Source organism: Leuresthes tenuis, unplaced genomic scaffold, assembly GCF_036924035.1.
Source record: "Leuresthes tenuis unplaced genomic scaffold, fLeuTen1.0.hap1 SCAF_17, whole genome shotgun sequence".
Taxonomy (NCBI): domain Eukaryota; kingdom Metazoa; phylum Chordata; class Actinopteri; order Atheriniformes; family Atherinopsidae; genus Leuresthes; species Leuresthes tenuis.
Window position 1 is genome coordinate 20,520,086 of NW_027325371.1, and position 12,065 is coordinate 20,532,150.

Below are 12,065 nucleotides of genomic sequence, written 5' to 3' on the forward strand. Positions count from 1 at the left end.
TTGTAACCCTTAAAAAACCCCTAAGGGAGATGTTAACGGGGTGAAAAACCTGAGATTTAGCAGTGGAGGACTTTGCATCAGAACAATCAGGTCCAGTCTGCCTGCAGATACTCAAAATCTCACTGAAACTTTTCACTGCTGTCTTCAGCACTTTGTAAAAAAGTAAAAAAATGTGTTTTTAAATTCAGAACTTTTTATTTCTTCATTTATTTTGGTGTGATGTTGAAATGAGTTTTTGGCAGTCCCAGGACTGTAAACACTCCCTTCTCATGGACAACGGAAGCTGCTGTGAGCTGGTATGTGACGGGAGATCAACCTTCCCAGCATGCCTTGTGTGCTTTGGTGCCATAAACTGCATTGTTTGAATCTGCAGGTCAGACAGGGGAATCCCGTGGCTACTTGTGACACCTGCGGTAAAGACTGCAGGATTAATGCGTCTTGTGTGTGTACAGATTGGATTGTTGGAACCCTCTTAAGTCTCCGATTTACTCTAATCCCTCGGTGTCTCGAAATAACATTTTGGAGAACCTCGCAAGACAGCCAGCTCCTTGGATTTACAGGTTGGAAGCAGCTCCGGAAACTTCTCCCACAACCCGAGTCACGCATTAGTGACAACATAACAAAGGTGGAACTACTTTCACACAGTAAAACATGCAGTTTTACATCTGCGAGCTGACTCTGCAGCTAATCGTATGCTACATGGGTGGATTATAATGGAAGAACAGATGGACAATCTGCCAATCTCCAGGAGAAATACACTAGACTTACAGTAGCTCCTCTGAATGAAAACGACAAGTGAGCTTTGATCTGGAGAAGAAAAAACTACTTTATTTTATCCTGCAAGAAAATAGATGCTCTTTGAGTTCCTCCTCTTTTCATTTTTTGCACGACTTGCACGAAGTCATGCAGCATAAAACTGGCAGATCCCTTTCACATGTTAGAGACACAGAGAAGTCGCTGCAGTTTCTTTTGCTGCTATAGGCCCGCTGTCCTATCGCCTCGTGTGTGTGACGCAGGCTCAGATTCCAAGGCCACTCATCAAAAATCAGATCTCCCTCGGGATGCTGATCTCCTTGGTTGGCCCGGGGCTTCCTGGGAGGGCCTGAGGACTGTGTTCTGTTGGGGTGTGCAAGTGTGGGAAGAAGGAGGGGATGTAGGGGATGGCGGCCAGCAGAAGCGGGCTTCCCTGGGGGCTTTCGTCCTGGGACAGAGGGATGATTACGTCGTCCTGGTCCCACACGTGGAAGGCGTTGTGGCCGATCGGATGTGCTGAGGGAGGGTGGCTGAACGTCATGCGCGGCGGGCTGCTGTCTGTGTTCTTTTCTTCGTCGCCATGCGGACCCAGAAGACAATCTAAAGAAGGCAGACGGTGACAATTCAGTAAAATTAAACAACGTAATCTGATAAATGGGTATCAATGAGCACATTTAGAGCAGGCACAGAGCGTTCGTACCGTTAGCCCGTGATTCTGCTAGGGTTAGATAGACTGATGTGGAGAGGAAAGTCTTTTCAAAGAATGGGGGGATTAAAAACTAACAGAAAAACCTTCCTGGTGAAACATGCACCAACCAAAACAAACTTTTGGTTGCTCGAAGGTTCTGGGAACTGAAGTTTGTCGACTGGGTGGTGCTGTTAACGGAAAGTTGCTGTAAATTAAAGACATCAAAGGTACCACATGTAATTAAACTCTCCATCAGCCATACTGAACCTCCTGGTTCTGTTGAACCAAACACGAATAGCAACCCTGAGTTACAGAATTCCAACCATACACATCACCCTTAAATTTGTACCCTAAGTCAGACTGTAAGGACACTTTAAAGACCTGCTATGTCAATGGCCAGATCCTTGATGAGATGTCCAACAATAGCGTAGGCAACTCCAACGACCACCAGGGCAGCCATGATCAGGTACAGCACTCCCTTCGGCAAAGGGATGAGCTCCTTCACGGGGGGCTTGTACTGCTTGTACAGAGGGTCCTCTGAGTACGGGTAAACCTGGGCTCCATGGGTGATGTTCAAGCCGGTGAAGTTGTAACCGTTCATGGCTGGCGGGGACTGCTGTGGGCTTCTTCCTCGTCAGTTATACGCGGAGCATTCTCCAAACGCGAGGGGTGATATTCCTCAGGAGAGACAGTCAAGCGAAGCGCGGGGGCCAATTTCCCAATTCTGCACTGAAAACAAGAGAATCTTGTTTTAAAAAAAAAAGAAGAAGAAGAAAGAAAATAAAAACATTTGATAGTAGTTTTATTTTCTTTACCTTTATTATTCTTTTCTTTGTTTTTCCCAAGTTACAAATGCATGCAGCTCATCTGAGGGCAGGCTGTGGTCGTCCCTGCGGCTCCGTGCTGCTGCTGCCTCGCGCTCTGTCCGAGGTGCTGAGAAGAGGCGCGCGCTCTGCCTGCAGTTGTAAACCGTCTGGTCCGCCCACTTTGACCACGCGCTCTCACGCACCGGCTCCCTTTTATACGGCTCATCCCGAATTAATGAAACTAATTCCCTGAAGTTACGGAGAAGTCCCCGAGTAAGAAGCCACACATTTCGGATGTAGAGAGCTATTTCCACTGATCCAAAGGCTGCATTGTCTCTCACTTTTAACTGACAGCGGAGGAAAGAAGTGTTCCGAATGGTCTGTAGTCCAGTTCAAACGACCCAACTTAAAGACACATAAATCCAACCCTTAAACCAACCCTTTTTTAAAAAAAAAAAAAAGCAAAACATTTTTCCCTATCCTTTGAATTTAATTTAATTGCAAATATGATTTTTTTCAACGTGACTTGATGTTTGATCTTATCAACGTCATTGAATTTGCCAATAAACGTCAATTGCTGCTTCAGACTTTCAACACATTCCCGAAAAAAGTTGTGACAGTGATGCTTTTAGCACTTTTGTAATGTTGCCTCTGACTACACATAAAGACATTCTGGCACTGTGTTTCAGGTGTATTGTCTTGTGCGCTTTTCACATTTTTTAAGGTGTAAAATCGAAATTAGCTTTGCCAAGAGCCCTGATACAACCCTGAACCTGGCATTTGGACTTGTTGCTGATAAAAGTTCAGTTCAATTAAATTCAATTCAGTTTATTTATATAGCACCAAATAACAACAAATGTCATCTGAAGGCACTTAAATAATATAATCCAATTGAAGCCAATTGTAATTCAATTCATTGTAATCATGATCCAATGAAATCCAATTAATTAAATTCAAAATAATCCAATTTATTCATGTAGAGCCAATTAAAAAACAATATCCTAGCTAAGGAAACCAACAGATTGCACCGAAACTTGTCTTCAGTCCAATCTCCAGTCCTGAGCGTGGCGACTGTGGAAAGGAACGACTCCCTTTTAACAGGAAGAAACCTCTGGCAGAACCAGACTCAGGAAGGGTGGCCATCCGCCTCGACCAGCTGGGGTGGAGGGGAAAAACACCATAACACCATTCAAAGGATACCTGTTGGAACACAGGTTAATAACCACAATAATGTCACATGTACATAAAATCAATTGAGAAATTAAACAGGGGGAAAAAGAGAGCAAAGTGAGGAAAGGTGTGACAGATGAGGTCCCCCAGCAGTCTAAGCCTATAGCAGCTTAACTATGGGATGTTTCAGGATTACCTGAGCCATCCCTAACTATAAGCTTTATCAAAAAGGAAAGTTTTAAGCCTAATCTTAAACGTGGAAAGGGTGTCTGCTTCCCGGACATTTACTGGCAGCTTCTTCCACAAGAGAGGGGCCTGATAACTGAAGGCTCTACCTCCCATTCTACTTTTAGAAACTCTGGGAACAACAAGTAAACCTGCAGTTTGGGAGCGAAGTGCTCTGTTAGGAAAATACCTTACAATGAGATCTTTAAGATATGATGGAGCTCGGTCATTAAGAGCTTTATATGTGAGGAGAAGAATCTTAAATTCTATTCTGAATTTAACAGGGAGCCAATAAAGAGAAGCTAAAACTGGAGAAACATGATCTCTCCTGTTAGTTCTCATCAGAACTCTGGCTGCAGCATTTTGGATCAGCTGGAGGCTTTTCAGAGAATATGTGGGACAGCACAATAATAAAGAATTACAGTAGTCCAATCTTGAAGTAACAAATGCATGGAGCAGTTTCTCTGCATCACCCTGAGACAGGATGTTCCTGATTTTAGCAATATTACGAAGGTGAAAGAAGGCAGTCCTAGAAACCAGTTTTATATGTGCGTCAAATGATAAATTCTGGTCAAAAATAACTCCAAGGTTCCTCACTGTAGAACTAGAAGCCAAGGAAATACCATCTAGAGTAACTATATAACTAGACAATTTTCGGTGATATCTGGGCTATTCCTTATAGCTTCTGCGAGGGGCTCGATCGCTATAGCAAACAACAATGGGGATAAAGGGCACCCCTGCCTGGTTCCCCTGCCCTGATCCCCCTGCATCAAAGGGTATGATGAAAGCTGGCCATTGATCCGAACAGCAGCCAGCGGTCTGTTATATAAAAACCTAACCCAGCTGCTGAAAGTATCTCCAAGCCCACAGGCATTTAAAGAGGAAAAAAGAAAGTGCCATTCAACCCTGTCAAAGGCTTTTTCGGCATCTAGACTTATCACCATACTGGACAACTTCTACTGATGCGACAACTGAATTACCTTTAACAACCTTCTCGTGTTGTTACAGGAGTTCCTGCCAATAATGAATCCTGTCTGATCAGTGTTGATAATGAAGGGCAAAACCTTCTCAAGACGCCGCGCTAATATTTTAGATAATATTTTGAAAATCAACATTTAAGAGACTAATTGGTCGATATGAAGGATCCCAACCTTTTTTAAAACCCTTGCAGACCTCGAATAGAAAACTGGATGTATAATGAATTAGATATAGTCTACAAGACGAAACAAGAACTATCTCAGGCTTATCTTTCCACCTTTCATTTAGAAGCATCACTCACCATTTGGACTTGTTGACCAAACCGTTTTTTTCTCATCAGCATTTATCTGACTTGTCTAAAACAACTGAATTCAACGTTTTGCACAGTCATCAAAATGTCAGTTATTGTGTCACACTAATAGGATTTAGTACTGAACCAGCACTGACAACCAAATCCACCTTTTTCCTTATCTACTGAGCATGAACTCTACCTGCCACGAAGGAGGAAAATGGATCGTGGAGGTTGATAGGGCCTTAAGCCCTTAAATCAAACTCAAGATGTGATTTAACCCCCTTTTCAAATCCCCAATCACAAATCATAATCCCGTGTTTTGGTTAAATCTGAGAATTAGCATGTCTGTTCCTGCTAAATCTGCCACTTGATATGCATCTTGAGGGTGATTCATTTTGATGGGGCTTCGAACCCGGTGGAGTTCACAATCCACATTACTTTAGTTGAGAAGTTGCCTGATCAAGGGCATAAGAATGAATTTGATATTAATATCAATATTGTCCCCCCCCCCCTTCCTACGCCTATACGCCGAATCATCCAAGTGTGGCTGCTGCTAATGGCTGGAAATGATAAGATGAAAGCGAGAGACAGCAGTGCCTTTTATTTTCCCAGTTCAGTTGATTTCATGTAGCAGGAGAACCGGCGTGTCGTCCCTCACAGAAAGGATTGAGAGGACACCGTCCACTCGGGGTGCAATTTGTCACAGTGCGTCCAAACTACACATACCCAAAAGATTAAAGGCCATTAGTCCCAAAAAAAAAAAGAAGAAGCAATTTTCTTACATAAGCAGCATGTAGAACATGCCTGAGCACCATGTACCGCCAGGGATTTGCTGCTTTTTAATTCCCTTCACTTCAAAGTGGCAGCGTCACACATGCAATGAGGCTGAAGAGGATGGAGGACTTTATCTGTCCAGCGGCCCGCCCGCCCGCCCGCCCTCACATCCATCATACCTTGATGGATTTAAAGAGGGAGGGGGGGAAGCAACAAAGAGATTATCTGCTCAGCACGGAGAACATTTTTGTAGGGTTTACTCCATCCTAACTGTCCTGGATAGGAAGTGAAATGGAAATGGAAGGGCAGAAAGTGTGTGTGTGTGAGAGTGTGTGTGTCCAAACAGAACACCATGCCCCCGTGGATCCCCCAGGTTGTTGCCCGTGTACTGTTTCATGTGCCTCTCCTGCCGCTATCTTGACTCTCTGCTCAGGTCTTTCTGCGTTTGGTTTGGTTTTCAGGAAGTGAAAAAGCAGCTCAGTGGGGTTGAGATCAGACAATCGATCCAGACACTGCAGAATATTCCACTTCTGTGCCTTAAACAACTCCTGGGCTCCTTTCACATTGTGTCAGCGTTCATATGTTCTCTGAAACTCCAGCCAGCCAACTTTACTGCTTTGGGCTGAATCTGAGTGGGCAGTCTACAGCTATCCTCATACACTTCACAGTTAATCTGGCTACTTTAGTCCTTTATCACATCAATAAAGAGTTATGACCCAGCGGCATTGGAAGCCATGCGTGATCATACCATCTCTGCCTCCATGTCTTTTACACATGATGCCGTAGCTTCCGATTGTGAGAGTTTAATCTGGACCTTCATTCTATTGAAACTGCAGGAGACTCCTCTTTATATCAGACTTGGATGGTGACAGCTCCTCCTCCTGATGAGTGTTCTTCACATGCTGGATGATGTGAGGAGCTTTTTCTTTACCATTGCACAGATTATGGCTCGTTTCTCCTTCGCTAAGTTCCTTTGACGGCAGCATGTTGTTCTGTCTACACGGAAATGCTACACGTCTTTAGAAATGGGAGCAGCGATTCATTGAAACATGTCCAAATATAGATGTGAAATAAGGGAATAAAGCAAAAACAAAGTGTGTGGGATTCTAACAAGGTTGAAAGTCAGCATTTGGTCTGAGCACCTTTATTCTCCAGCACAGCCTGAACCCTCTCTGAAAAGCTTTCTGTCATTTCTTTAAGCAGTCTTCAGGAATAGTTCTCCAGGCTTCTTTAAGGACATCCCAAAGCTCTTCTTTGGATGTTGGCTGCCTTTTGTTCCGTTCTCTGTCAGATGATCCCACACTGCTTCAGTAATGTTGAGGTCGGGGCTCTGGGGAGGATTCATCCCTCCATAAGACCTGTTGCCACTGATTTTCAGTCCACTTCTTGTGTCATTTGGCATAGCTCAGCCTTTCCCCTGTTTCCCTTCCTTAAGAATGAAGGAAAGGAAACAGAATCACCGCATCAAAACTGTGTCATCTTTGGTATGTTTCAGAGATGCAGCAACAGAAGTGGGAACAAATGATGTGTCTTTATGACTGGCTGCAAGTGTCAAAGTGTCTAAAGATTCAATTCATGTTGAGACAACACCGGTTTATTCCTTGAGTTAGGTGCCTTTTTTGAATGCTTAAATGATTCATAGGTCAGTGTTAAGTGGCTAAGAAAAAAAGACATTTCTCTGAAAATGAGTGAAAAAGCAGCCACAAGCATCTGCTTTCATGCAGATAAACTGGTTTTGCTCGCTCTATTTGATGTGAACACGATTCTCCTGCAGACATATGAAGAATTATTTTTATTTTTATTCATTCAAGTCTCCGATTGACATGTGTGACCTCTTGCAAAGACCTAACATCTTAGTGTTAAAGCCTGTAAAGTGCTCGAAGTAGTAACCACCACACACCTAACAGTTCAAACACAACGACAAAAAGCACTTAAAAACACATATTTTCAGGATTAACAGTGAATAAGGCGACCTTGCGTCCTCATCCCACACTGCTTCGCCACAGTGATTAGATTAGAGTCTTTTCAGTGAAACCGCTTGTTGCTGTGGAAAAAATAGCCCTCTTTGAGTTGAAAATATGAATCCAGAAGAAATTACAGCCCACATCAGCCCAAAAGTTCAGCAGCATACTTAACATGTAAAATCTATTTTCTACAAGCCTGGGAGAGAAAAAAAACACTGCTTTTTGACTTTAAACAGATCTGACACGAGAGTTAAATCTGTCTCTGCCGAGGCTTGTTTGTTGGGCTCGGCGGTGAGAAGTTGGACCTATTTGCCCACGGTGAAGGACTGCAGCCCAGTGATGGCTCTGCCCAGGATCAGGGCGTGGATATCATGAGTGCCTGAGGAGGAGAAAGCAGGAGTCAAACAGGATGACCAGGGGAAGCTCATGTTGGGGGGTGGGTGAGTACGGCTCTCTGTTCCCTCCTCACCTTCATATGTGTTGACAGCCTCCAGGTTCATGACGTGGCGGATGATGTGGTACTCGTCCGCGATGCCGTTTCCTCCCAGCATGTCTCTGGCCTGCCTGGCGATGTCCAGGGCTTTACCGCAGCTGTTCCTCTTCAGCATGGATATCATCTCTGGGGCGGCTCTGTAGAGAAAACACCGTGGTCCAGATGTGTTAAACCGTGCGCAGTTTCATCGAGGGAAAAAAAGGGAAAAAAAGCAGAAAGCGCGAGGAAAAGAGTGGCCGAGTTTCCTTACTTTTTCTCATCGATAAGTCTGCCCAGCTGCAGGCAGGACTGCAGCCCGATGCTGATCTCTGTCAACATGTCGGCCATTTTCTTCTGCATCAGCTGATTCCTCGCCAGAGGGACGCCAAACTGGATTCTGGTTGAGGAAGGAGAAGAAAAACGTTGATTTATCCTTAATCCAGAAACATTCCACTACGACAAAGGGGACACCAAAACATCTCTGTTTTGTTTTGCGTAAAGAAACATTTCCACGTGAGCTTCCTCACCTGTCGAGTGTGTACTGACGAGCTGCGTGGAAACAGAACTCGGCAGCACCCAGAGCACCCCACGCAATACCATACCGGGCGTTGTTCAAGCAGCCAAAAGGACCCTGGAGGCGACAGAGGATGTATGAGGTGCACTGGTCAATTGGATTTTTACCCATTAAACTATAAAGTATGCAGGAACAAAACCAGTGAAGCACCGATGGCATTTCATTGCTAAATAATTCATCCAATAGAACAAATGCAGAATGACAGCAGGCCTCTCGTCACTCCACTCACCCCCAGGCCGGAGACCTTAGGCAGCAGGTTCTCCTCGGGAACCTCCACCTCATCCATGAGGATCATTCCGGTGGCCGAAGCTCTCAGAGAAAACTTTCCTTCGATCTTGGGCGTGGAGAGGCCCTTCATGCCGCGCTCCAGGAGGAAGCCGCGGATCTTCCCGTCGTCACACTTAGCCCAGACCACAGCAATGTCTGCCACTGGAGAGTTGGTGATCCTGAAGGTGGAGGCAAAGGGAAGCAGTAGGGAGACATCAGCCTCGTTTTGCTCTACACTGAGCAACAAACGCTTAGTTACTGCAAACAAGCAGTCCAATGACGGGTCAAAACACCGATTCTCCATCTTTATCCGCTTTAATATCTCTCGTGTTAAAAACAATCCATTGTTTGGTCTTGGGCTGTTTGATTGTTTTGAAAAAAGTTGAAATTGAAAGTGAAATTTAACAGAAAAGGTGAAGCACGGCCCTCAAAACATCAGTCGTGATCCAAGTAACCTCCAGCATATGCGTTTCACACAGCACTTCAGCTGTGAAGAGCGCCACCGTGTGGACAACCGCTGACATGAGCTGTTCTCACACGTCAGCTGCAGAAAAAAATCAGGAGCAGAACACTCACCAAGTCTTTGAGCCTGTGATGGTGTAGGTGCGGCTGGACGGATTGTATTTGGCTCGGGTTTCCATGCTGCTGGGGTCACTGCCGTGGTTGGGCTCCGTCAGGCCGAAGCAGCCCAGGATCTCTCCCCGAGCTAAAAGTGACAGAAGGAATAGCTCACTAAAAACACAACAGTTAAAGCACTTAGATCTGTAAACAGAAGAAACTATCGTCGGCCATCGACCAGAGAAAAACAAGGAGGCAGTTTTATCTACACACCCAGCTTTGGCAGGTACTTCTGTTTCTGCTCCTCTGTGCCATAGGCATTAATGGGGTGCATGACCAGCGAGGACTGCACGCTCATAACGGAGCGGTAGCCGCTGTCCACCCTCTCCACCTCTCTGGCGATCAAACCGTAGGCCACGTAGCTCGTCCCAGCGCAGCCGAAACCTTAGCATCAAACGCACAAAGAGGAGTCATTCAAGCCCATTCAGAAGCAGAGAGGAAAGCAAGAAAGTAAGTCGGTTTTTACCGGGCACAGACTTCTGTCATTACCACAGAGATTTCTCAGAAACAAACAACATACACAGGTCCAGTGGGTAAATGGACAAAGTCCATTTTATGTAATTCACGTGCCAGAAATTTGGTTGGTTTAAAAAAAAAAAAGTGTTCCAGCTCGACATGAAGGAGACGGCATGAAACCCCAAAGTGTGCAAACCAACCTTTAATAGTTGGGCCCAGGACTCCCATCTCTCCCATCTCTGACACAATCTCTCTGTGGAACACTGAAAACAGAAACAACACGCTGTCATGAGAGGGATGCGTCACAAATGTCTCTTTCTGATTCTAAACTGAAAGGACGTTGGCCAAACCTTCCAGCACCAACGCTATCAGCCACTATTGGTCACCTTCATGTCTGTTTGCCATCAGGATGCGAGGCATGAGCTTCTCCTGGCAGTAGGTTCGGAAGGAATCCCGGATCATGATCTCCTCCTCAGTCAGCTGACCCTCGAGGTCGAGGCCATCGCGCCAGTCAAACTGGACCTTAGCTGCCGGACATTGAACAGAAAGACTAATATCAGACTTTTAAAACCTTCGTGAGGAATAAGAAAAAAAAAAAAAGATTTTGGCAAGTTGTTGTCTTATATTTAGAAGGTTATTGAGTGGTTGTGAACACCTACGTGCTTTAGACTTCTGTTCAGGCCTCTCTGCATCTGGTATTATGAAGAGATGAGAAATGACAAATATGACGCACAGACTGTCAAATTTTAATTTGTGAACGTTGAAAACGTCTTCAAATGATGAGGATGGGCTGAACACCACACAGTAGTGCTGATGATAGTTTCCTAACAGTCCTACCCCCCCTGGATGGCAGGACACCAGTAGAGTATCCCTTTTAAACAATGTGTGGCTGATGGTACAGTATCACTCACCGTATCTGGCAGGTGCTGCAGTTCCCTGTGCTCTGGAAGCTGAGATGACGGCGCATCTGTGTGGGTTGACCAAGAGACGGCATACAGCGCTTCTCAGTGCCATGGTGGACATGAGTCTGGGAAAGATACTGAATGTCACGACCCGCATTCATCAAACAATTAGCTCTAAATATACAAAAGCTACTCATGAAGTTTACAGGGGAAGAGGTGATAGAAACTTTCTACTTTAGCTGTGCTTGACAAGAGTTCACATTGGTAGCAGCAATCCAAGGAGCTTGAAAACAATAAAATAAAACCAGGACTTTGTTTCTTGGTTCTTGAAGACGTTTCACTTCTCGTCCGAAAGGTTTCCTCAGAAGTGAAACGTCCTCAACATCCGAGAAACGCAGGAGTTGCCTGCTTGTATTACCATGACCCAGATGACTGAGAGGCTAAACTCACATTAGCAGAAGTAGCTTTTAGAGATTACAACAGGGGAGGCTGTCTGTAACTAAATGTCAAACTGTATTCAGAGCAAAGCAGCCGTCAAAAGCAATAGACCGTAGCCGTGTGAGCTCTGTATGAAGCCAGGCTCGGCTACCTTAGCCAATCTTGTGCGGTCTTAGGTAACTGCACAGTGGGCTACAAGCTAATAGCACCTGCTCACGACAGCGAGTTGCCAGCTTGAGTTCCAGTGAGTAAAGTTGAGAATGGCCTCTCACAAAATGTACTTTGTGTTTACAAACATGAGATAAAAATAATGGCGACAGCTCTAAGATTGGTAATTACCTGTGTTATGTGGGGTAAACAACCCTCTTCCAGGCTCTGTTCACAGCGCAGTGAAATTCAACGTCAAAATAATAAGCCTACGTCATTACGTAAAGCATACCAAGCCGGACGTTCCCTGTTGATTATGGTGACGAAATTAAATTACTCACCATTAACCACACGTTAAATAATTATTCTTGTAAAAAAAATTATGATTTTGTTTCTTTAAAAGCATGTAAGACATGAAGACTTGAAAACATATTATTATTTCTTTATTAGTGTTCATTTGTTTTGTCTGAAGACGAGTTTAAAGGACGCTATGCCTCTCCAGTTAGCTCTGATTGGCTGATTTCGGGGGAGTGAAAGTTGG

The 12,065-nt window shown here is 44.7% G+C and overlaps 1 protein-coding gene across 1 annotated transcript; it reads right to left on the bottom strand.

Moving 5' to 3' along the window:
* Positions 1–7,481: 7,481 nt before the first annotated feature.
* Positions 7,482–11,812, bottom strand: gcdhb (glutaryl-CoA dehydrogenase b). The gene is made up of 12 exons (XM_072368645.1): positions 11,717–11,812; positions 10,949–11,064; positions 10,697–10,729; positions 10,424–10,564; positions 10,238–10,300; positions 9,795–9,965; positions 9,540–9,669; positions 8,926–9,142; positions 8,650–8,753; positions 8,394–8,519; positions 8,120–8,280; positions 7,482–8,029 (listed from the first exon to the last, which is right to left on the bottom strand). The coding sequence occupies exons 2-12, from the start codon at positions 11,058–11,060 to the stop codon at positions 7,956–7,958; spliced, it is 1,332 nt and encodes a 443-aa protein (XP_072224746.1). The 5' UTR covers positions 11,061–11,064; positions 11,717–11,812; the 3' UTR covers positions 7,482–7,955.
* Positions 11,813–12,065: the final 253 nt, after the last annotated feature.

Bases quoted from the DNA above. Each gene is read 5' to 3' on its own strand.
- gcdhb (XM_072368645.1), bottom strand. From the start codon at position 11,060: ATGTCCACCATGGCACTGAGAAGCGCTGTATGCCGTCTCTTGGTCAAC. The intron at 10,565-10,696 runs GTAGGTGTTCAC...AATGTCCGGCAG, and splicing joins TGAACAGAAGTCTAAAGCAC to CTAAGGTCCAGTTTGACTGG. The intron at 8,281-8,393 runs GTAAGGAAACTC...TTTTCTCTACAG, and splicing joins AGACTTATCGATGAGAAAAA to AGCCGCCCCAGAGATGATAT.